General features: G+C 35.9%; 1 protein-coding gene across 9 annotated transcripts in view; it reads right to left on the bottom strand.

The window, feature by feature from the left end:
* The window catches only part of LOC106867784 (FHF complex subunit HOOK interacting protein 2A), a 56,485-nt gene extending 38,680 nt beyond the window's left edge, over positions 1-17,805 (bottom strand). For 4 of the 9 annotated variants that reach the window (XM_052975820.2, XM_052975828.2, XM_052975830.2 and 1 more), the window contains exons 1-2: positions 17,490-17,628; positions 3,461-3,565 (exon numbers count right to left, since the gene is read on the bottom strand). In XM_052975820.2, the coding sequence (XP_052831780.1) occupies positions 3,461-3,520 (60 nt within the window). In that variant the 5' untranslated portion in view covers positions 3,521-3,565; positions 17,490-17,628. Of the gene's footprint in view, positions 1-3,460; positions 3,566-10,069; positions 10,569-17,489 lie in introns of those variants that run through there. The other 5 variants (XM_052975833.2, XM_089341495.1, XM_089341473.1 and 2 more) reach the window with 3 other exon arrangements.
* Between the last annotated feature and the right edge of the window lie 8,664 nt (positions 17,806-26,469).

Below are 26,469 nucleotides of genomic sequence, written 5' to 3'. Positions count from 1 at the left end.
ATTAGGACACTAACGATTCCACCACATATGGTGGCTGTATGGTTAGAAGCCTGCTTCTCAAACACATAGTTCCGGGTTTAGTCCCATTGCATGACACCTTGGGCAAGTGTCCTCTACTCTAGCCTCAGGCTGACCACAGCTTTGTGAGTGGATTTGAAACCTGCCGTGTATATGTATATACATATATATATACATACATACATATATATACATATATATATATATATATATATATATATATATATATATATATATATATATATATATATATATATATATATATATATATATATATATATATATATATATATATGTGTGTGTGTGTGTATATATATATATATATATATGTGTGTGTGTGTATATATATTTATATACTGAGGGTGATAAATTGAATATTAATTCAATCAACATCAATTTAAAACCAGTGGCCTATGTAAATAATATGTGACACTTATTCGGTAGCCATGATAAAACTCTGAGTTTCGGATGCCGGGGTGGAAACCCACGCCACCATCTCTTCAGTTATTGTTTTCGATCATGTTTGTTTGTTTGTCTATGGACAAGTTATCTCAAGAACCACTGGATGGATTTGGATGAAACATTCAGGGATGTTTGACCTTCTGACTGGCACAAACTGATTAGATTTTGAGATTGACCAAGTACTGTACAAGGATTCTGGATCATTTTTCCTGTTTTTAACTTAATTTTTGAGAGTGGTTGGGCTCATTTTTAATATTCTTGTTTGTGAGAGTAGTCGAGTTTATTTCAGATATTCTCATTTTAAAAATCATCTGTGGCTAATCACTGTGAGGACGTTAGTGTTGCCTTGGTGGAGGTTTGCGCTCTCTGAGTGCTCTTGTTTTATAACAAAATATTAAAAGCATTTCATTTCTAATTAGAAAACACCTGGGAAAGTATAACATTAGTTAAGAAAAAAATAAATAAATAAATAAATAGATAAATTACTTTAAATTAAGCAAACATTTATCATATTAAATAGCACTGATAATGAATGATTCACCAAAGCTTAATAGATAAGATAATTAATTCTGTTCTGATTCTTCAGAATAATAAAAAAATTAAAAAAATTGCCACTTCTACATTGTGTTTGTTTGCTTGCTTATTTTTTCTTTTTTTTTTTTCTTTTATCAACATCTTGTATAATAGTTGTCTTGAATTTCATAACTTTGCAGCTGGTTTAAGCAAACAGAGAGCTTTGTTTATAAATATCATTAGTCTATGATGTGTCATGCTACAGGCACTTAAACTCCTGAATGGTAGATCCTGCCTACCTTTAAACAACCACCAAGGTGAGATACAGCTCAAAGCTGTACAACTGGTGTGGATTTCTTTTAACTTGTAGTGCTGAATTTAAGTCCTTCCACGTATACAGCTTCAGGACATATGGGCTGCATTAGAAAAAAATGAGCCAAGGGAAAGGGCCTCTATGTGGTTGCTTGATAACATTTTGGATCTGAAGAAGAAAGCTAATGACTAGGTCCTTGTATTTTAGAAGTGATGGAAATTAGAAGTTATAATGTTCATAGCTTTCTTGAAGATGTTAGTAGGATAATTAAAATGAAATGGTTTTAAATGGAAATCAGAACCAGCTCTAAGGTGCTCACTAATGATTAGAAACACAGCAAAGAGGATGTTTAACATTTTAGATTAAAATTTCGTCTTCACAAGAAATATAATACAACATGATTTAAATGCAATTTTTTATGTAATATAGCAGCTATTTCTGAATAGTCCCAAGTCAGCCCTGACTGAGAAAACCAATGACTATCTCTTCTGTTTAGAGGTGACCAGGAGTACATTGGCTAACGAGTCCTTCCCTTTTTCAAAATAGTACAAAGTGATTTAAAAGATAATTTGTTGCTATTTCTAGAAGGTAGAACAAAGGGACCCCATTGTTTGTTGAAAGTATTGCCACTTTTCACTTGTAGTGCTGACTTCCGTGTTGTTGATAGCAAAAGAATGCCATTTATATCCAACAATTCCTGACTGCAGTTGCAAAAATCTGGGAGGGAACTGACAGGTGTCAATGTTAGGAATGCGACACATACAAATCCAAATTCCCAATTTCATATGACATAATAATGCTGTTTAAGAAAGTTAACTGAAAAATAATAATAATAATATTAGCTATAATAAATGTGGACAGAATAATTTTTTGATAATTCAGAATTAAACTTTAAACTTTCCAGAAGGCTCTAGCACTCTTGTACAGACAACAGACATTTCAACTAGAAGTTATTAACACTGTAATGTTTTATCTTCACAGTGTAACTAAATTTAGTACCAACAATGGAGTTAAGATAATGAACTTTCCCATTTGAAAATATTGTCCAAATGCATACTCAAAAGTTATGTATGTTTGCATATTCATTACCATCATCGTTTTTAACATCCATTTTTTCGTACCTGCATGGGGCAGACAGAATTTATTTGTTAAGGAAGATTTTGTACACAGGTAAGCCCTTCCTGTCACCAATCCTCACCTGTTTCCAAACAAGGTGGGCTTGGTACAGTGTTTGATTTGCAGAAGGCCACCAAATAGATCATACCTGTAATTCAAAGGTACTATCCTGTCTCACACTGGGTTATGCAGATTCTATCTGAGGGTTGCATTAACATTATGTGTGTTTGTAGAATGCTTAGTCACTTACATGCTAATTCAGTTGGTCAAGCAACTGAAATTAATGGAAATGCTTTTACTTAACTTATACCAGGGGTTCTCAACCATTTTTTTATCTATGGATCCCTTTGAGTAATATTTTACTATGGTGGACCCCACATAACCATTTGATGTTTAGAAACTAGTTTTATGGAAACTCCTTTCAAAATTCTTATTTTGTTCTTGACACATTCACTAAAATGTTAGAGAACAAAACCTCACTATTTCTAGCAATAAACACCAATACACACATCTAAAGCAAAATTTTTGTAGAGGACCTTAAATACTATTGTGGATCCTAAGTAAACTTTGTTGTGTGGACCCCCAAGAATCTTATATGGACCCTTAGGGGCCATATGGACCCAGGTTGAGAACCACTGATTTATACCTTAAATATTTTAACATCTCTGATTAAAGGTCTGTGCAATCATTTGACCTGAGGCTAAATGACAAATGGTATCAACAACAACAAAAACAACGATTCATTAGAAAATACAATGAGTAAAAAGTTCATAATTTTAACACATTAAAAAAAGGGAAAAAATAGAGATTTGCATTTTGGTAGTGAATGGAGAATTGTGTCGGGATACGGGAGACAAACAACAATGAGATTCAAAGTTCTTGATGTCCAGCTATTAAATTTCAGAGTGCTTCAAGGGATCATGTATTGGTCTTTGACAACCTGGTGAAAGGGATGTGCAAACAAATGCAGTGTGTGCTGCTAGCTTGGTTCTTTCCAACAAACAGTAAAAGGCAGCTATGGTGCCAATACAGGATTACCTCAATTTGTTTGGAACGCTGCCACAACCGTCTTTGCAGCCTGTGCATAACCCAAGACATGATGTTGTTAGATGGAGTTGTCAGAAATAAGCTTCAGGAACAGAACTGTGTGTAACAATGGTTATTATTAAATTTGAAAACAGAAGGAACAAATTTCAATTTTAAAAACAAATAGAAAGTTGTAGAAAAGTAAACATCTTATTGAAAAATGTATGAACGTTATTTTGTTAACATTATTTTTTTAAAATTCATGAGAAAAAAATTTTGCTTTAAAAATGGATGAATTCAAGTTTAATAAGATACATATGAAATGTGTGTGTGTTTGTGTGTGCAGGCCCGCTGAGAAGAATTCTATTAAGATTTCAAAGTTTCTTTTGGGGTCCTTTCTTCCTGAAATGTGAATGCTAGTCTTCCAAAATGTACAAATATTTTCTGTAAACCCAGAGAGTTCTTAGGCCCAGATACAATGTACCCCACTACCCCACTCTCATTATCCTGGTATATAAGACATTACTCCAAATATAGCAAAAACTTGAGTGGGGACAGGGTTGTGAAGGTAGTAAACACTGCTCCTTCCTCCTAACTAAACTATGAAATAGAAGAAAAATGGCAGGATCGTCAAAGATGAAATATAGGTGTGAATGATGACAAGAGATGAGAATGTAATTTTAAAAAAAAAAATTATTTTAGTTTTTAATCTTTCTGCAAATTGCATAAAACAGCATATTAAAATCCAAGGTAGTTGAGAAAACAAACCTGTTCCTGGTAAATATTCATAAGAAAAAACAAACAGACACCAATTCTCTATGGTAGGAGTGACACATGAGTTGTGACAGATCAAACCTAACCCTTTTGTTACCGTATTTCTGTTGAAATGCACTGCTTTCATTTCAACTAATTTTGAAAATAACAAAGAATTTAGTAAAATAACTTTGTCATAAATTAGCATGAAATTTTGATGGAAGGTTTAGATAATTGTAAAACAGGGAGCTTGTTTCATAGAACCAGGAGCAGATTCAAGGGGGTTGGTATCAAAAGGGATTCTAACAGGAGCAATGAAATACCCACATCAGCTTTGAACTCAAAGACCTATGAATCAGTAGCCTAGTTCCTTATTCACTTGGGCATAACACTTCCAAAAATGCAAGTCACTGAGGAAGCCTCTTCATAGTTGTTCAACCTGCTATAAATAGTAATCAAAGCTCTTTCAAATCACATCCTTACCATTTTAAAAGAAGCAAGGGAGGGGCATACTCAATAATGAAGAATTTGATACACTGTGTCTGATTTCCAAAAAAAAAAAAACGATATAAAGGTCACAACTGAAAAAAACTTTGATCATATCGAGCCTGTTACATCAGGGCTAACCCGGGACTCAACAACAACCTCGAGAAGTCAGCCAGTATTTTACAAAAATAGTTTTCTATCTTACAAGAATGCATGACATGATTTTCAGATACAATGTGAAATTATGTTATTACACACAACACATACACACACTAGTTCAGTGGTCCTCAAAAGAACAAGCACCAGCCCCACAAAAACAAAAGAAAAATTCTCCACTCTTTCCCTATTATTACTGAGAAGACAAAGCTTGCATCCATATAGTTTTGCTATTTTCCCCCATGGTACTGGACAAGTTGAATACTCACAACCCCTACACACATCCACACACTCTCATGAAAAATATTGCACTAGCTCACCAGTTAGTCAGTTAGTAATTACTCACTGAAATCATCGTCATTGTTGTTTTAATTTCCACTTTCCCATGCTTGCATGAGCTGGATGGAATTTATTGAGGCAGATTTTCTACAGTCAGATGCCTTTCCTATTTCCAAGTAAGTTAATATTTCTCCATGGCCCAGACATGTTTTTATGGAAGATTGGAAATGGATGACACTGCTTGTAAGACAATGACACTCACTTACAACCATCACGTGATGTCAAGACATGGAGACAATGACACACATATATTGTTGTTGTTGGCACTCTGTCGCTTACGGCGTCGAGGGTTCCAGTTGATCCAATCAACGGAACAGCCTGCTCGTGAGATTAACGTGCAAGTGGCTGAGCACTCCACAGACACGTGTACCCTTAACGTAGTTCTTGGGGATATTCAGCGTGACACAGTGTGACAAGGCTGACCCTTTGAATTACAATCAACTGTGAGATTGTAATTTGACTAAACACTGTATGTATAGTTGTATATACATAATTCCAGCAGTTAAAATACAGAATAATTTCATATTTAATCCAAGAATTAATTTTAATCATTCAGTGATCATCATCATTTAACATCTGTTTTCCATGCTCCATCTCATAGAAATCGAAGCCGAATTAAATTCGATGACTGGCACCCATGCCAACTTCGTCTCCTTCATTGGACACGAAACTCAGCTTGCGAAGACTTATTAGGGCAAGCGAAAGCGAAATCGTGTTGGCACTTGTGCCCAGCGTTGCCTTTCTGGCACTTGTGCCCGTGGCATGTGTAAGGACTTTCGAGCGAGATCGTTGCCAGTACCCCTGGACTGGCTCTTGTGCGGGTGGCACATAAAATACACCATTTTGAGCGTGGCCGTTGCTAGTACCACCTGTCTGGCCTTCGTGTCGGTGGCACATAAAAGCACCCGCTACACTCTCGGAGTGGTTGGCATTAGGAAGGGCATCCAGCTGTAGAAACTCTGTCAAATCAGATTGGAGCCTGGTGCAGCCATCTGGTTCACCATTCCTCAGTCAAATCGTCCAACCCATGCTGGCATGGAAAGCGGACGTTAAACGGTGATGATGATGATCTAGTCCAAGTTCCACTATACAAAATGACTTCTCTTTATAACTATTTTTCTACTTGTAAGTACATTACTCATCAAAACAGATTTGCAATGTAACAAGATGCATATATCATATTTATCATTCACCTGTTAATAAAGATCAAATTTTTCTATTAGGTATGAAAATTCAATTTTCTGTTAAATTATTTCTGAATTTCATGAAATTCTCTTCTTTCTTTTTCTCTGAGATTTTACTAATAGAAGCCAGGGTTTTGTCTTTTTTCTCCAAGAGCCAGTTTGCAATCTAGTGAGGTGTGTGTGTGTGTGGCATGCAATACATCAGCATCTAACTGAATTATGTAAATTTGATCACACTCAAATGGTGCTATTTACGTGCCACTGGCATGGAACCCAGACAGCTGCTCTGGTAATGATCACGCTCGGATGGTGCTCTTAGCGCTCCACTGGCACAGGTGCCAGTCATCGAATTTGGTTCAATCACGATTTCGATTTCACTTGCTTCAACAGGTCTTTGCAAGCCAAGTTTAGTGTCCAATGAAGGAGAGGTTGGCATGGGTGCCAGTCGTCGAATTTAGTTTGATTTCACTTGCCTCAACAGGTCTTCGCAAGCAGAGTTTAGTGTCCAATGAAGGAAAGGTACGCATAAGTGAGCTGGTTACACCCCTGGCAGAGGCCTCATATATACACACATACATACACATATATATATATATATATATACACAATAACTCAAGTGGGACAATGCCATGAATTTAGATAATTTAGTTAGGTACTGATGTACTGATGTTACACATACACACACACACTTCAATGGATTGCAAGCTGATTTTTGGAGAAAGACAAATCCTAGCTTCTCTTGTTAGTAAAATACACACACTTTAGGATGAAAAATTCATGTTTACACTTAATGTAATGCAATTTGAGCAGTTTATAATGCTAAATCAAATATTCAATACTGAAAGAAAACAAACTTAACAAAACAAATTCGAAAAGTTAACCAGCTGCCACCAATGTTGAATATATTTAAAAGAATACATTCTGATTTAATGGTAATAACAACTGAATACAGTTCAAACACTACTACCATAAACAGTGACCTAGAGCAGGGGTTTTCAAACTGTGGTCCTTGAACCACAGGGGGTCCGCAAGGACAAGACAGGGGGTCCGCAAGGACAAGACAGGGGGTCCGTGGACAGCAAATACTTTTTATGGGCAATTTGATTTTATATATGTTTTTTAATCGAAATCTTTTAATTGACAATTAACCTATTTGTTAAATACTGTTAAATAAATGTAAAGATATATGTTATTTTAAGCAAATATTTATGTATAAATTTCATAAGCGTTTATAAGGGGGTCCCTAAAGTAAAGCCTGAAATATAAAGGGGTCCGCAAGTCAAAAAGTTTGAAAACCCCTGACCTAGAGGACATAAATCAGTAAGACTTGCTAGAAATAGCAGCCAAATCTCCCTAATTTAAACCGTGCCATCTTAAATAAAGAACACCCACTTATCATCATCGCCGTCATCGTTTGAACATTCACTTTTCTATGCTTGCATGGGTCAGCTAGTGTATATTGATGCTGATTTTCTATGGCCAGGTGCTCTTCCTGTCACCGATCCTCTCCAATTTCCAAGTAAGGTAATATTTCCCTTTAGTCAGACATTTTCTCACAGAATATTCTTTTCTACTCTAGGCACAAAGTCCGAAATTTTGGGGAAGGGGGCATGTCATTTACATTGATCCCAGTATGCAACTGGTACTTAATTTATCAACCCTGATGACAGGCAAAGTCGACCTCGGCGAAATTTGACTGTGGCCATGCTGGAGCACCGCCTTTAGTCGAGCAAATCGACCCCCTCGACTTATTCTTTGTAAGCCTAGTACTTATTCTATCGGTGTCTTTTGCCGAATGGCTAAGTTACGGGGATGTAAACACACCAGTATTGGTTGTCAAGCGATGTTGTGGGGGGACAAACACACACAAACATACATACATACATATATATATATATATATATATATATATATATATATTTATATATATATATATATATACATGATGGGCTTCTTTCAGTTTCTGTCTACCAAATCCACTCACAAAGCTTTGGTCGGCCCGAGTCTATAGTAGAAGACACTTGCCCAAAGTGCCACGCAGGGGAACTGAACCCAGAACCATGTGGTTGGTAAGCAAGCTACTTACCACACAGCCACTCTAAAGTACAGCTTATACATCTAGAGTTGTTGCCCTACTTTAGACATAAATACTTACTAGTACTTTATAAAGGACATATATGCACTAAACCAAGGTTTTGTACAAACTTAGCTCTGGAGGTGCCCTGGAAAAAATTCTGAAGTTTCACAAAATTTTGAAGTTCTACAAAATGGTAATCACTATTTTCAAAATTATAAATTATTATATGAATAAATTCTCTCTTTAAAATAATTTTAATTTCATTTAATGTCTTATTTAAAATTGCTTTAATTTTAAAGTGGTTGTTTATAAGTACTAAAAAAAAAAATCTGGGGTTGAAATAATCCATTAAAAATCCTTGAAGGTGATGTCCAAGCAAAACCACAGCCCAATGAGTGAAGCCAATAACAGAATTCAAGAAATAGCATGTACTATTATGAAAGAACTGGTCATTGACGGCTGGGCAGAGTTATTAGAGCAGTAGACAAAATGTTTTGTGGTATTTAGTTACAACCTTCTACATAATGAGTTCAAATCCCACTTAGCTTCCTTCCTTGTAAAGCTATAAAAAGTGCCAGATCAAGATTTTATTGAGCATACCCACTCCTAAAATGTGTGGTGGCCTTTTGCTTAATGCTAGAAAGCAATAGAGCAATTCAGAATATCTTCACATTTTAAAAGTTTTATAAAAGAAGTTGTTGTTGGCACTCCATCGCTTATGACGACAAGGGTTCCAGTTGATCCGATAAACGGAACAGCCTGCTTGTGAAATTAACGTGCAAGTGGCTGAGCACTCCACAGACACGTGTACCCTTAACGTAGTTTTCGGGGATATTCAGCGTGACACAGTGTGACAAGGCTGACCCTTTGAATTACAGGTACAACAGAAACAGGAAGTAAGAGTGAGAGAAAGTTGTGGTGAAAGAGTACAGCAGGGTTTGCCACCATCCTCTGCTGGAGCCTCGTGGAGCTTTAGGTGTTTTCGCTCAATAAACACTCACAACGCCTGGTCTGGGAATTGAAACCGCAATCCTACGACCGCGAGTCCACTGCCCTAACCACTGGGCCATTGCGCCTCCAAATAAACGAAGTAAAACTAAGAAAAATAAAATAAAAAACAAAACAAAAAAAACAAGAATTCATGACCTAAAAATGAAAGCTGTTCAGCTGTGTGCTTTATATGAAGAATAATTTGTTGTTGCTGTACCACCAGCAATAGCTTTCATTACATAATTATTTCAAATTAACTTAAAGCTTATGATGATTTTTGTTTACATATAGTACTGATAGTAACAAACTAAATTACATCCACTACAGCTGAAAATAGCAGAAGATCTCTTTCAGAACACACCCTTTACTATCTTAAAAACATCATTCTCATCGTTTAACATCCGCTTTCCATGCTAGCATGGGTTGGACGATTTGACTGAGGACTGGTGAACCAGATGGCTACACCAGGCTTCAATCTGATTTGGCAGAGTTTCTATAGCTGGATGCCCTAATGCCAACCACACCGAGAGTGTAGTGGGTGCTTTTACGTGCCATGTTAAACAAATTATGAAAGTCTGGGTCAGTTCTTATTTCTAGACATGTAACGGTAACAAAAAAGTTTAAAAGCATATTTACCAAGCAAAGGTTGTATTTAGGCATAATTGAACTACAAGCTTTTTAAATTAACAAACAATATCTTTCACAGGAAAAGTTCTTAGTCCATCTCCAGTTTGATATCAGAGAAGAAATGATGATCTGCAATAGGTTACATATATATCACCAGCAAATATAATAAAATTGTGATTATTAAAGGTGAATAGGGTAATATTAGCTCTTGCCGATCAAATAAACAAGGTACACACAACTAGTTCCTCCAGCTTCGGATTACATTACAGACTCTATTATTAAAGATTGTGATTTGACAACCGATACAGAAATAAACATAACACATTGTGATAGACACAGTTCTTAAATATTGACAGGTATTAATCCAATTTGTTTCCTGAAGAGATGGACTATCATTGTTATGCTAATATTACCATGTTTGGTTTGTGCGCTGTATGTGGCTGGAGTTATTTAAGGTAGACACAAGTTCAATGTAACAGCTAGACTGTTGAAAAAAAAGCTTCTGAATGTCTAGGATTGCATGCAACAGATGTACTTAGGTCAATATTGCATGGTACAATAATCAAACATGACACAATTATCACACACACACAGAGATATATATATATAGGTGCAGGCATGGCTGTTAATAAGTTTGCTTCCCAACCACATTGTTCTAGGTGCAGTGCACAACATGATAACTTGAGCAAGTGTTTTTTGACGACAGCCCCAATCTGATCAAAGTAGACAAAAACCCAAAAGAAGCATATCAGATGTATGTGTATGAGTGTGAGTCCTTGCATGTTTGCGTATCCTTGTCTTGACACTGTGTGATAGGTGTAAATGATTGTCACTGTCATACGGTCAGTGTCATTCTCTTCCAATCTTCTGCAAAAACATATCTGGCTCTAAGGAAATAATACCTTGTTTGGGAACAGGTGTGAGTTCGCAACAGGAAAGGCATCTGGCCATAGAAAATCTGCCTCAATAAACACCGTCCAACCCATGCAAGTATGGAAGTGTAGATATTAAAATGATTATATATATATATATATATATATATATATATATATGGAAAAAAGTCAAAGTAGAAAATGCTAAAATAATTTTATGAAAAACATTTCAGTACCGGTTTCAGTCATTGAGACTTCTTCAACTGTAAGTATGGAAAACAATAAAATTTTGGAAAAATAATTTTAGCATTTTCTACCTTGACTTTTTTTCCATATATATATATATCAACTCATGCGTTCCTTTTTAACCTTCTACATATATAGTTTTAACCTTCTAAACACACACACACACATATATATATATATATACACACACACTAAATTCACAAGCTCTTTAACAAAAAAGAAAAAAAAAGAATGCAGTTTCGATAACAGACAGGGTCAACGATTATTGGAAAGAATGCAAGACCCAACAAAAATTTTGGTAAAAATGAATAAGTAAATGAGTGGAAATCAGACTGGTGAGTGTGTTAAATTAATAAGGCACTGAAAGAGAATGACTCTCCCCAGACACAATAAAATTTAACAAATGAGTTAAACACATATTAACTAACATACTACTTTTCCACTTTCAGTTCTTCTGTTGAACCTCACAGCTGACCAAGTTGCCATGGAATTGGTTTACTGGCCAAATGTTTACATATCATCACCAACATGGCAAAAAAAAAAAAAAAAAATTATGGAACTCTATGACCGATTCTGCCAAGCAAGAACACTGTGAGAGTCATGCCAACAAACAAGCCCCTTCTTTTTACTCTGTGCCACATAACTCATAGGCATCAACTCCAATATAAGAGCAAATTTCTCTCCAGGCTGTGTGAGATGGCACTGTGTATGCCAACTCTGAGGCAGTACATAGTCCTGTGTCCCACATAAGTTCACAGGCATATGTCATGAGGTCCTGAAAGTGCAGTGACAGGCTGATCTGTTAGATGAAAGCTTTGATGCTGTTGCTTGACTCGTAATAAACAGCAGGTAAATCTCACTAAAAAATCTTAGAAGAGGACACGTTGCATAATGTAAGTCTGGATACTTATCTCTTGAAGAAAAATGTGGGACAGTCAAGGTAGATATACCTTTGATTATAGGTCTCTGCTCAATCAGAATTGACCTACAGCTTAATGACACCTCACACAAGTCAATGAGGAAGTTTCTGCATGGTTGCTCAACCAGCTCTAGAAATAGCAGCTAAATCTCCATCTCATATGGCACGTAAAAGCACCCACTACACTCTCGGAGTGGTTGGCATTAGGAAGGGCATCCAGCTGTAGAAACTCTGCCAAATCACATTGGAGCCTGGTGTAGCCATCTGGTTTCACCAGTCCCCAGTCAAATCGTACAACCCATGCTAGCATGGAAAGCGGACGTTAAACGACGATGACGATGATGATGATGATGAGATGGAGCATGGAAAACAGATGTTAAATGATGATGATATTAACATAATGATCACTGAATGATTAAAATTAATTCTTGGATTAAATATGAAATTATTCTGTATTTTAACTGCTGGAATTATGTATATACAACTACACATACAGTGTTTAGTCAAATTACAATCTCACAGTTGCTTGTGATTCATTTATAGTCAGAATTTCTATTCAACAAAATGGCCAAGCTGTTATATTGAAGCAGTAGCCATCTTAAATAGACACAGTCATGTGTAAGCATACAACACACATTTAATAATATTAGCAAAACAATGCTATCAAATTTCCTGGAAACAAATTGGTTCAATTCTTTTCAATGTTTGAGAGCTGTATCAAACAGAATTTGTTACTTATATTCTTTTATCACTTGTTAAATGATATTCTTTTTAATGGAGTCTCTGATATCATTTAAAGCCTAAAGGACTGATTCTGTATTTGTACTACTTTTTATTTGATATGCATGAACTGATATGCCCTGTTCACCCTTAATAATTACAGCTGTATTGTTTCCTGTTTGAAATATAGATCTAGCTTGTTGCAGTTGATCTTTTTTTCTGAATCAATGTCTAACTGAAGCTAGTTTCACAAGGTGTTATTATTAGTGGTCGTATTTGTCTGCCCACCAAAAGCAGACAAAGAACCTTTCCTGAGTAAGGTATGTGACCCAAATATACAGGTGCATGCATGACAGTGTGGTTGTTGAGGAGTTTGCTTCCCAACTCTATGATTCTGGGTTCAATTGCACAGTACAGCACCTTGGACAAGCGTCTTCTACTGTAGCATAGACCAACCAAAGCCTTGTGAGTGGATTTTTATGAACAGAAAATGAAAGAAGTCTGTCCTATGTATGTGTTTGTGTGCCCCAACACTGAACGGCAGTTGTGTATAACTGTCATACAAGCAGTAGCCTTCGTTTCCAATCTCCAGTTATGGCTACATATTACCTTGCTTTGAAACAGGTAAAGGTTGGTGACAGTAAAGGCATCTGGCCTTAGAAAATCTACCTCAACAAATTCCGTCTGACTCGTGCAAATAAAGAACGTTGGACGTTAAAACGATGATGGTGATTTGAAGATAAACTCGGATGAGAGCATGCTTCTACGACTCTCCTTTGAATGCTATTCTCTGCGCTGTATTTCGTTTCCAATCTCACCAAATTCGAAAAAAAAAAAAACAAGATGAATGATGTAATCTGAGAATAACCTCGAATAGACTCAATCAGGTTTTTTCATGTTACGACAAGAATTTGACCCTTTCACTAACTATCAATCTTATTTTGGAGATAAACCGACAACAATATCACAGATCTTATTTATATACTGCAAAAATTCGTTGTTTCAAGATCTAGGAGATTCACTTTAGATAAGAACATGATTTCAATTTATTTTTCCCCTTAATCATTAGTGTCCGGGGAAACAAACAAGAAAAGAAAAACATTGGAGCCAAGCCTGTCATATCTGGGTCATAGAATGGAAGTTTGTTAGTAACCGGCGACGCCATTGTCACGCTACATTTATCCAAGTGAAACCGCAATTGCACGTGATCCATAACGTTCAGCTGTTTAATTCGAATGGCGGGCAGACGTGTAACATACAACAAGCAGACACCTTAAATAAATCCAATCATGAACAAGCCAAAAAAAAAAAAAAAAAAAAAAGCATACAACAATGTCAGCCTAAAAAGTAATGCCATCAGATTTCTGAGCGTGTTTAGTTTTATTTAATTGCTATATATAAATATATATATATATATATACTTCCATTCTTCAACTGATTTCAATCTTGGGACACTGATGTTAAAGCCCAAGAGTTGTCATAATTAAGCAAGCCTATGACGGAAGACGTTTTACCTATGACAATTCTATAATCATGCATTCATTTTTGTACAGGATCTTCTCTTTTATAGGTGATTTTAAAGCAATCTGGCTGTTGTTTCTCGCACGTCAGGTACCACGTAGTGTTTCTTTCGCCATATATATATATATATATATATATATATATATATATATATATATATACACACACACACACACAGTGAAAAATGGTATGAGGTTTCTGTATAGGTTGTGTTATATAGACAAAAAAAAAATGGGTGACAATGCGCAATAACATCAAGAATTATTACAATATTTTGAGACAAATTAAAGAGGCAACAACAAATGTCATTTCATTTAAATATATTTTATCTTTTGCACTTACACACACACAAGTGTATATATATATATATATATATATATATATATATATATATATATATATATATATATACTGGCTATAGTTAAATGCTGTGTATATCGTATTGTCGAGACGGTTTTCTAGTCACGCAGCTAAAATTCAAGACGACCAAAGATGTATATATATATATATATATATATATATATATATATATATATATAGAGAGAGAGAGAGAGAGAGAGAGAGAGGAGGGGGAGAATTTACAAAAAAAAAGACGAAGACAGGTGGTGTAGACAACAAACAGATGTATTAGTTTAACGCTCGGGAAGTGAAAAAGTCTTTAACGTTTCGAGCCTACGCTCTTCCACAGAAAGAAACAAGGAGAGAAAAAAAAGAATGTGTAGTGGCTAGCGATCTATCATGGAGAAAAAATATATAGTGGGGACAGACTTATAAATGCCTATTTGTTCCTGCTTTGGAACAAAGAAACAGGCAACAAAACAGCTGTTTTAAATGCTCCATTATAAAACGTTATAATGCGATGCTAAAAATAATGCCGGAAATTTGCTGAACGTAGAGTTTGTTTTCATAATATTTTTTATCAGTTATGATATAAACTTCCTAAAACAAAGCTTTGGTTGCTTGACTTGGTAAAATTAAAACCTAACTGCATCAAAATAACACTTTACTGTCTTGAATAAATTTAGAGAGAGCACATCAAGTAACGTAGTCGTTGATGCATTATAACGAAAGCTAAATGAAAAGGCGGGATAGTTATGGTTGGAAAGCTTTTTCTCGGTCTGTTTAACCAGAGCTGACACTACAAAAAACACGAAGCACCTAAATATGTCCGACAAATCATATGTATTCATTAGAATATGTGATAATTATGATAAGAGGCATCAGAAAGCAAAGGAGAGGAGAGTAAGGAGACAACCACCAAATTCCTTGCACTATTATTTTCCTCTGTGGGGCAGTGACAGCTATTCCGAAAGTGCGCTATAAGACGAGCAAATAATAATGGTAAAAATATACAGAAATGAAATGCTGTGACACGTGTTTCTTCTAGATATTATTGAAGTGATGAAGCTTTATTATAAGCGTAACTGAAACTGAGGGATTCAGAGTTTATCTCTACTTCAGTAACTAACCTTGCTTTCATAATTTATGACTCCAGTATTCTATGCAAGTAAGTAAACATGCGTGCATGCGCGCTTCCATGCATGCATCCATACCTACATGCATACATGTGCACACCCATAAAGCTATAAACAAAAGCATGTAAATATTGGATTGAAAAACACTTGGACAGGAAAAGTTGAAGGCTGCCAGTGACGTCAACAACAACACACACACACACAGACATATATATATATATATGTACATATATATATATCACCGTAGATTTTTCTGAACTTTTTTCACAAATATAAGTGAAATACAATATAAGGCAAACCATATATTTGCTGATCAATCCTTGTTTATCCACCACAACCCCTCCTCTCTCTTTCTCTCTGCATATACACACATATGTGTATTCAGTCGCGCGCACGCAATAGAAAGCGAGTGAATGTTTACAATTAGAAAAACCATTGATAATGATCATTTCTCTAAACAAAAAACCTAAGTCTGTTGCCGTTTATTAAATAATGGGGATAGTAAGCAATAGCAGACTCAAGATATAACTGGTACTTCATGTTCATGATTGAAGAATAACGTCGGGATTTGAATTCGTGAACACATTGAATTTCTGAATAAGATAGTCCCAATTACTTCATCCTAATTTTGTGGGAAACAGATTCATAAAATAACTATCAGTAACGTCTGTTTCTGCCAAATGCTATGATAATATATATATATATATATATATATATATATATATATATATATATATATATATATATATATTTGAGTGTGTGTGTGTATATAGTTTTAGGGAAAAGAACCAAGGTTCATGAACTCATCGATGAAAATCAAATCACATTTAATTGAGTTTTTATCTGTAAATTTGGATTTTTATCCCTAATATTATTATTATTATTATATAAATATATATATATATATATATATATATATATATATATATATACACACATATAAAGATGGTGAAACATCAGTTTAAATAAATATGTGAATAAACTGCTATTTCAGACTCAAATTTTCGTATAATTTGTTCACTCGAGATATTCAAAATATCATGTTTGTTAATTGTAAACAACGATACTTAAGATTTAATTAAAACACTCCTCATTTTTCTATTGTTTGTAAAGAATTAAAGAATAATTAAACAAAGAAGTGGTGGCACAATGATGACGACAGCGATCTTGATATACGATGCGTGAAGTTGATGTTTTTTTCAGTCCGACGTCCAGATATGACCATCCCGCATTTTTAGACGCATGTGGGGACTACACCATCGAAAGTAGATTTCCTCCCCAGACCCTTTTTTTTGTTGCAAGATATTCAAATTATGATTTAAAATCAAATTTGGCTGTTGCCTTTAGCAGGTCAAGCAACCACGTTGAGTCGTTTGATGACATTGAATACAATGAGCAAAAGGGATGTTGACCATGACGAGGCGAATGCTGGAGCTAATTAATGTTTGTTAATTCAATTAACCGTTTCCTTTGTAACGGACACTTTTACTAAAAACAACAATATTTTTCTTCTTTACCGTATTTTTCTTTTTCAAAAAATTACAATAGAAAACACGTAAGGTGATTTAATTTTACAAATTAACGGGCAATAAGTATAATTAACAAAAGAAATGAAAGAAAGCATGTAATAGTTAGTAGTAAATATTAGAAAGAAAAGAAAAATAAACTTCACGTACTGCGTCGACTGCCTGCTGGATGATATTGGTAAACTTGGAGAACATATTCTTCTTCATCAGTTAATTTTGCTAGAAGATAGAGTAGAAGGAAACAAAATACGTAATCCGTTTGGTCAGGTTTCTTTGAAGGGGGAGAGGCCAGTTCCCCTACATCACATCACAAAGTGGTGGACTGGTAGTGGGAAAAGAATTTGGCAATGACACAACTTGGGAGACAAATCTGATATTTTCAAAGCATGAGTGTGTATCCATAGATAATATGCCATACGAGATCACCACTAAGTGAGGATTTGGCGAAGATCAAAACCACCAAACAAGTGCATTATATATATATATACATATATATATATATATATATATATATATATATAATTTAATCAACACACATACAAAAGTTTTGGAGATAAGTTGAGGGTTTTTTTACATGATTTTTTTTAAATATTGAAGTCCCTTTATCATTGATGTTTCAGTAAATGGTACACACAAAGGAAGAAGGTATTTATGTATATTTGAGTCGTTAATCCAATTTTGGGAAATAAATTCTGGTTGGATATTTTATAAGGATGCCACTGGCATAAGTAGGAGGACACACAAACACAATCGTCGGAAATACGTTTGAAATGATTGAAACATGCGTAGTGAGTGATACGACATCACTTCCTGCATGTGTGACTGCTTAATTGCAGACGCCAGTTTCAGACACAACACTCTGGTTGGATGCTGGAAGAATTATAAGAATTAATTACAATAATTCGTGGTGGTTATGTCGCTGAGTTTCGACTTTGCCTTTCATCCTTCGTACCAGTTGTGCACTGAGGTCGACGTAATCGACTAGTCTCCCCTCCCACAATTTTTTAGGCCTAAAGTTGTTGGCACCGCGTCGCTTACGACGACGAGGGTTCCAGTTGATCCGATCAATGGAACAGCCTGCTCGTGAAAAATTAACGTGCGAGTGGCTGAGCACTCCACAGACACGTGTACCCTTAACGTAGTTCTCTGGGACATTCAGCGTGACAAGGCTGGCCCTTTGAATTACAGGCACAACAGAAACAGGAAGTAAGAGTGAGAGAAAGTTGCAGTGGAAGAGTACAGCAGGGTTCGCCACCACCCCCTGCCGGAGCCTCGTGGAGCTTTAGGTGTTTTCGCTCAATAAACACTCACAACGCCCGGTCTGCGAATCGAAACCGCGATCTTATGACCGCGAGTCCGCTGCCCTAACCACTGGGCCATTGCGCCGCCACAGGCCTAAAGTAGAAAGGATTCTTATTGGCAGTGGTTTGGAATTGCTGTCCTTCGAAGTTGAAATATTTCACGGGAGAAGAAGAAAGTATGGAAGGGATAGCGGGTTAAAATGTAAAGATTAAAATTTTGAGAAAAAAAAAATTATTAAGTGCGCAAAACTGTAATTTCTTCGGATGTTTTAAGCATTTTGGATAATGAGTATAAAACTCTACCACCTTTTCTGTTATTTTTTCAAGTTTTCACTTTTTTTCTTCTGAATTTGTGTAAAGCATAATTTTGAAGAAACGTATTATTTGATGCTTAAAGTGTAAATCTGAAAGACTTTTCTAAAGACAGTCAAAACTAAGAAAAAAGAAGAGAAAAAAATTACTGAAAATGTGGGTGGCTTTCCATATCCCATTCTTTTTTTTTTTTTTTTTTTTTTTCCTTTTAGATTAATAATCCGCACAGGTTCGAAGAAATTTCTGTATTGGGCGCGCTAGATAATTTCTGGTGCTATTCTACAGAAATGTCATCGTAAGCGAAAGAGAGAGAGAGAGAGGGGTGGAAGGATGATAAAGAAGATTATTGTTTTACATTTCCATGAGATGGAACTTCGAGGAACAGCTGTTCCAAAACTACGCCGTATTATTTTATGATTGTCATTGAATATAACTCGTTACTTTTATTCATTTTCTTCCATTTTCAATCCTGTACATATATGTTCCTATCCTATTGCGAAAGATCACCTTTGTCCAGTCACTTGAGAGAATGCGTGAAATATGTGCAGTGATACACAAATAGAAGATCCTGGAAGGTCTAATTCCCATCTTTGGCTATACTCACCATCGAACTAGACAGAGCGTTACAACATTAATCAGCTTTATATGGTGATTAAAAGAGAAAGGGATATCATACAAAATTAACTTGAAGCTGACGGTGTAAAATTCGCTTAGCTGATAGGAGAATAATCCTTCAAAAATTTGCACGATTCGGGTTCCTTCTTCTGTGGAAGTTGTATCACAATAGGGGCGGGGGTATAAGATCGGTCGACTGATATTTGAAGACGACATGGTGCTATTTGGCTCATCAGAAGATGATCTCCAGCATGTACTAAATGGGTTTGCTGCTGAGTACTGCAGGTCAGGGATAAGAATTAGTGTTGCAAAGGAAAATATATATCACCTCAAAGTGAAATTAAATGAAACGAATTCTTTATTTGTATATTGGCAATGAATGTATTTTAGCTTTCTAAATTCCATCAGTATAATTGCAACCTACTCATTGCCTGTTACCAAGCCTAGTACCTGCACTCATCCTGCACTTCTTATATTAACTATCTCTGTATCTCTCATTTACCCTTTCTCCCTCTACACGATGTAAAGCATTACTGAAGAAATCGACCAACCAACCAACATCTATATCGGCTATTACATACTGTGGTAAGTAGCTTGCTTACCAACCACATAGTTCCGGGTTCAATCCCACTGCGTGGCACCTGGGGCAAGTGTCTTTTACTATAGCCTCGGGCCAACCAAAGCCTTGTGAGTGGATTTGGTAGACGGAAACTGAAAGAAGCCCGTCGTATATGTGTATATATATGTATATGTATGTGTGTGTGTCTGTGTTTGTCCCCCTCAACATCGCTTGACAACCGATGCTGGTGTGTTTACGTCCCCGTAACTTAGCGGTTCGGCAAAAGAGAACCGATAGAATAAGTACTAGGCTTACAAAGAATAAGTCCTGGGATCGATTAGCTCGACTAAAAGGCGATGCTCCAGCATGGCCGCAGTCAAATGACTGAAACAAGTAAAAGAGTAAAAGAATATATACATACATACACACACACACACACGCACGCACACACACACGCACACACACACACATACATATTTTAATATAATCGGAGTAAAAAAAACATTGTATACGTTTTGCAAAGCTGTTCCACTGGTATCGGCTACCAAATTCTATCATACAATTGAGACTTCTACATATATGCATGTGTGTGCGTGTGTGTGTGACCACCGCTCGACAGCCGGTGTTGGTGTTTACGTCCCCGTAACCTAGCGGTCCAGATGCACGGTGCTAAGAGCACAAACATACAGCGTTAGCAGACAAGAACTGTCCGGCATGGATACTGGAACTGCTAAATCACGTGATCTTTGCATAAGAATTTATGCCTGTGCTCTTAACACAGTGCATCTATATGAAAGGATCTCTCAATGTGAATACCGCAATACTCGGTGTTTTAATTATACATTCACCCACATTAAGTAGGATATACAGATTGTCAGGATCCTGTTCAAAACGGGGGCACCAGTTTTCATTAATGTTTAATGTAGTGTTTTTTGGTACCGAAAGACTTTCAAACTTCGTATACTTATCTATTTTGTGTTATAGAACAGAAAAAATTTTTTGTATTCGGATTTATTTTATGTAAAAAAATTGTCTTATTTCGATAATTTCAACCAATCACTGACACTCCTTTGGCACTTTAAGCGGTGTAAAGCGTATTTAATCTCCATTACTTCTGACATTTTGCAGAGGTAACACACGTGTGTTCATTTTCCCTAACCCTAACCCTAATTGACTTGCTCCTTCCCTCAAAAACCATGCCTTGTGCCTATAATAGAAAGGTTTATTAGCTACTGCCAATATGTTTCAGCCATTTTTTGACAAGGAAATAATAATTTTATCACCGCCGCGAATCGTTTGTTTACGTAGTCAGCACTAAATTATTACGGCTGAATGGACGTCAGTCATTGGTTGAAATTACAGAAATACGACAACTTTAACATGAAATAACTTGCGATGTACGTTTTTTTGTTAAGAAGACTAAGAGAAAAAGATGTTTTATATGACACATTCTACCAGTGCCCCAAGTTTCAAAGTGTTTCGTTAAGAAAATACTGGTGCCCCCGTTTTGAACAAGATCCTATAATTGTAATTTTCACTCTTTTTTCAGGTGACATTCTTCCTTTTTTTTTTTTTTGGATATATCCAGACATGTCAAAAAATTGGAGTCTAATATCATATGTACGATTAGAAGTAAATGTGACTAAAGAGTGTGATCTGTTCAGTTTCGATCACAGATTTTTAATTCTTTTTTTTTTTCAGCAGTAGCTTTCTTCAGCCGAATACACGTCGTTGATTGGTTAAAATTATCCAAATACGACAACTTTAACACGAAATAACTTCTAAAATACAAAATTTTGTCCAAAATGCTGCAAGTGAACCGTGTTCAGCATGAGAAATTACACCAATATACGAAGTTTCAAACTGTTTAGTTAAAAGATATATATAATTAAAGAAATCTGTGAGCGTAACTGAACACATCCAAAGTATTTTAAATCTTAACACGCATTATCGTTTACTGAGCTAAAATTTGTAGCATTGTAGAAATTACATCATACAGCACAATTTTGGACTTCATTGAATCTGATATTATATACACCTGCTCATAATCAATATTTTTGCTGATGTATGTATTATTGATTGAATCGCTGCTGCAATATTCCAGGAGAACCAGTGTGGGGCACTCTAAGGCAGGAGTCGGCGAACCGAGTTACACTACCCCAAGTGGGGTAAAAATAAAATTCTTAGGAGTAATGAGGACTCACTGTTGTTGGCACTCCATCGCTTATGACGACGAGGGTTCCAGTTGATCTGATCAACGGAACAGCCTGCTCGTGAAATTGACATGTAAGTGGCTGAGTACGCCACAGACACGTGTACCCTTAACGTAGTTCTCGGGGATATTCAGCGTGACACAGTGTGACAAGGCTGACCCTTTGAATTACATTGCGCCTCCTCGAGGACTCACTAGACATAAGTAAAATTACATTAAAAAAAAAAACGTGTACCTTGTTACGACAGAATTTTTTCTTTTGGCACGAGGAAGCAGTCAAAAAGTCGTTGCCTTTTGCAACAATCTACCTTTGCGAACAAAGATTACCCATTCTAATGAACATAAACAAAACGCAGAATAATCGATTGGACCCCGAGGACTATCCAAATTGCTCTGGTGTCAAAATACCCCAGTTTTGATTTAATTGTAACAAAAATGAAATAACATCATTTCGCCAAAACCTGAAGTGAAAAAGTTTTTTAAAAAATCTGTTTGTTTCATAATGGGGATGTTAATTTATCTTATCGCAATTGTATTTTCCATGTAAATTCATTCAATAAACATTTCCAATTCAAAGAATCTCTGATGTTCTTCCTTTCAAATGAAGGGGATAACGTCGGCGTAAATAAATATACTTTGGGGTAATTGGTTTTAAAAGTTCTCCCACCCCTGCTCTAAGGCTCCCCTATTTAAACACGTCTGAAAATTGGCTCAACTCACAACACTATACGCACAACATCCGTCTATCATATCAACAATGTGGACACGTGTTTACACGATTATTTGATATATTGTACAGTCTATAATTAATGTGGTAGATCTTACATCAGCAGCATCGATCAAAAACTGTCCATTCTCGTGGGAAAACACATTTTCTCTTCCCGTTTTTGATCGGAAAATCGAAAATATTTTAGAGTAAAAACAAAAGTGATAATGTTAATTTTATTTTAATTTTATTTAAATTGAAAGTTTTAATACAAGTTCTTTTTTTTATATTTATACCTATTTATGGGATTTTGTTTTGTTTAGATTCTTTTTATTGATATTTTCCCCCTCTCCTTAATTTAGTGCTTTTTAATAATAAAAAATTGGGAATTGCCAACCCTGACTAGTCCCAGGGAGATAACTCATATGAGTTATGTTACTTGTTTCTACAGATAAATTAGACAAACTCCGTTGTTTTGATAAATAGAACAATCTAGATAATAGTATTTTTCATTAGACAATATTTCACAGATATATAAAATTTCTTTCAATTGAATAGTAAGATAAACAGAAGACGTAACGTGAGTAAAATATGACGTGATATATCTCGGTTTTACTCGGTCGAGATGTATTATAAAAGTAATATATATAACATCTAAACTAGTTCAGTTAATTAATATAGACATATCCCAGCACACACACACACATACACAAATAAATAAATAAATAAATAAATAAGCGAAAATTTAATTCCCTATTGTAATGGTGAACTAATTTTAACGAGCTGTTGAGCGTAACTACCAGTTGGAATAGGGAAACAATGAAAAAAATGAATACTAAATAATAAATTCAACACCCTACTATAGTTAAAACAGAAATTAGAAAGAAGTCTTACTAGTCACATATACACGCATGCTCATATATAAAAGACAGCGTTTTGTCACTAAGGATCATTTACTGCTCATATACGCATAAACTTACACGTATTTACGCACAGAAATATATGCACATATCTGCATCAATATGTATATGCATATTGTATATAAACTCATGTTTGTATCGCTCGCCAGCGATATAAACACGAGTGTTCTTATGTATCACAAAACTACAACAGGAATTCAAGACTGGTTGCCCCCTGGGAACTGTTATATGTTGATGACCTTGCTCGTATAGCAGATTCTGTTACAGAACTAGAAAAGAAATTCTAGGTGTGAAAGCAAACTTCGGAATCAAAGAACCTTAAGATTAACTTAGCAAAAACTACGGTTCTAGTTAGCAATAAAACGGACAGGACCCTCCCCACATCAGGTAAATGGCCCTGCTCGATATGTAGAAAAGGTGTGGGTAGGAATTCAATATAGTGTACCCAGTCTAAGCTATGCACTCAAGAGGTGCAGTGGAATAATAGGAAGGTTATCAGAGAAGGTAGTGTTTGTATGTGGAAGATGCACAGGAGTCATAAAATCTACAGATACGCAGGAAATCGATTTTCTCAAATACCTCAGAAGCTCTTTCGAGGTAGTAGACAATTACTGCTACGGAGGACTTAATTAGTCGATGAGGAGGATGCAAGGCAAGTGTAATCGATAGAATAAGAATAGGATGGAGAAAATTTAGAGAGCTTTTACCTCTGTTGGCAGCCAAAGATCTCTCTCTCTCTCTCTCTCTCTCTGAGTGAAAGAAAGATTGTATGATGCATTATAAGAACAGCCATACAGAAGACATGCGAAAGCTTGAGTGGAATGAAGCTAATACGCTCTGGTTGTGTAATGTCAGTGTACATATGCAGCAGAGCGCTAATATACTGAGGGAAAAGTTGGGCATAAGAAGAATTAGATGCAGCGTGCAAGAGAAAAGACTGCGCTGGATTGGTGAAATGATGCGTATGGATGTGGACAGTTGCATACAAAAGTGCCGATCGTTCGAAGTGGATGGATCTTGAGGAAAAGAGAGGCCGAGGGAGACATGGGAAGAAGTATTAAAAGCCGATTTCAAGATATCGAGCCTTACGAAGGAGATGAATAAGGATCGACTATCTGGCGCACTGCTGTACTCAAGAAGACCCATCCGCCACAGCAGAATTGATACCTGGTGCTGGTACCACATAAAAAGTACTCGTGCTAGTGTCACATTAAAAGCACTGGGGGTGGTACCGTATAAAAAAAAATAAAAGCATCCAATGCACTTTGTGGAGTGGTTGGCGTTGGGAAGGGCATCCAGCCGTAGAAACCTTGCCAGAACAGACAATGAAGCCTGAGGAGGCTGATTGTAATTTGGGGGCGAATTGTTTTATGAATCGTTGGAACGTTCATGTCTTTCTCACGAGTATAAATTGTTGAATTGAAGGGATCTGACTTCAACCAGAAACTAAAGATAGTATATTAACTCTACAACAATCAGCACGAAAACAAAATAAATTGAGTTTTTTTAATTATATTTTGTTAATTGTTTACAGTTGTACAAGTATTTACGCTGTTATATTTAAAAAAATAAAAACATTAGTATCATGAAACGCAGTAAGTATTGTTATTTCGGCAGGGATTACACCGTAGTAATTGACTTTATGGTAATCTTTCAGTTTAGGGGGTTTTAGAAAATAAATAAAAATGAAAGAAGAAATAACAAGGGGGGATAAATAAGTCAACTGTTAACGTAGACCTGGGCTATAACCACCAAAAGTGAACGAAAGGCCATTTTGGGGGGAAGTGGGAACAGAATTTCTCCATATGAATTCGTGTAAATATGACACAAGTAAATTGTCCAACGTTCCAAATTGTCGCCGTAATTTTCTTTTCATCCGCATCCACATATTCTCCACATTTTGCGTGTGGACGTCCTCATTTGTGAAATCCACAAAGTTCTCCTGGTGCACAATCACTTTGTGAGTGTAGATGCCGTCATTTACGCTTCATTTTCATTTGCTTTTTTTTTTAAACACATTAAACTGAAAGATTATCGACTTATTTGCGTGTTATGAATTATACGAGGGTTATACCAGAAGTAGTGTAAAAGTGAACATAACTTTTTTAATAACTGGCACAGGTCCCGCCGAGCTCGACTTTGCTTTTCATCCTTTCGAGGTCGATAAATTAAGTACCAGTTGCGTAATAGGGTCGATCTAATCGACTGGTCCCCTCCCGAAAAATTTCGGCCCTTGTACCTAGAGTAGAAAGAATAACTGGCACCGGTTGTTCAAATTGTACGTGTTAGTGGAGAAACATTTCCTCTATGCAAAGATAATACTGAATATAGTTTCCACCACAAGCAAATCATGTTTGAAAAAAAAGTCATATATACATTGTTGTACTCACTCCTTCACGATTAATTTCAACTCGTCTATCATCAAATCATTGACTCCGAAGACTGTCCTTCAATAGACTGGGCAGGTGGAAGCTGGAGAGCTCCAAGTTTGAGCTGTACAATGGA

The sequence above is a fragment of the Octopus bimaculoides genome, chromosome 2 (assembly GCF_046866305.1).
Source record: "Octopus bimaculoides isolate indiv1 chromosome 2, ASM4686630v1, whole genome shotgun sequence".
Taxonomy (NCBI): domain Eukaryota; kingdom Metazoa; phylum Mollusca; class Cephalopoda; order Octopoda; family Octopodidae; genus Octopus; species Octopus bimaculoides.
The sequence above is the reverse complement of the archived record's forward strand: the minus strand, read 5'-3'. Positions and strand labels throughout refer to the sequence as shown.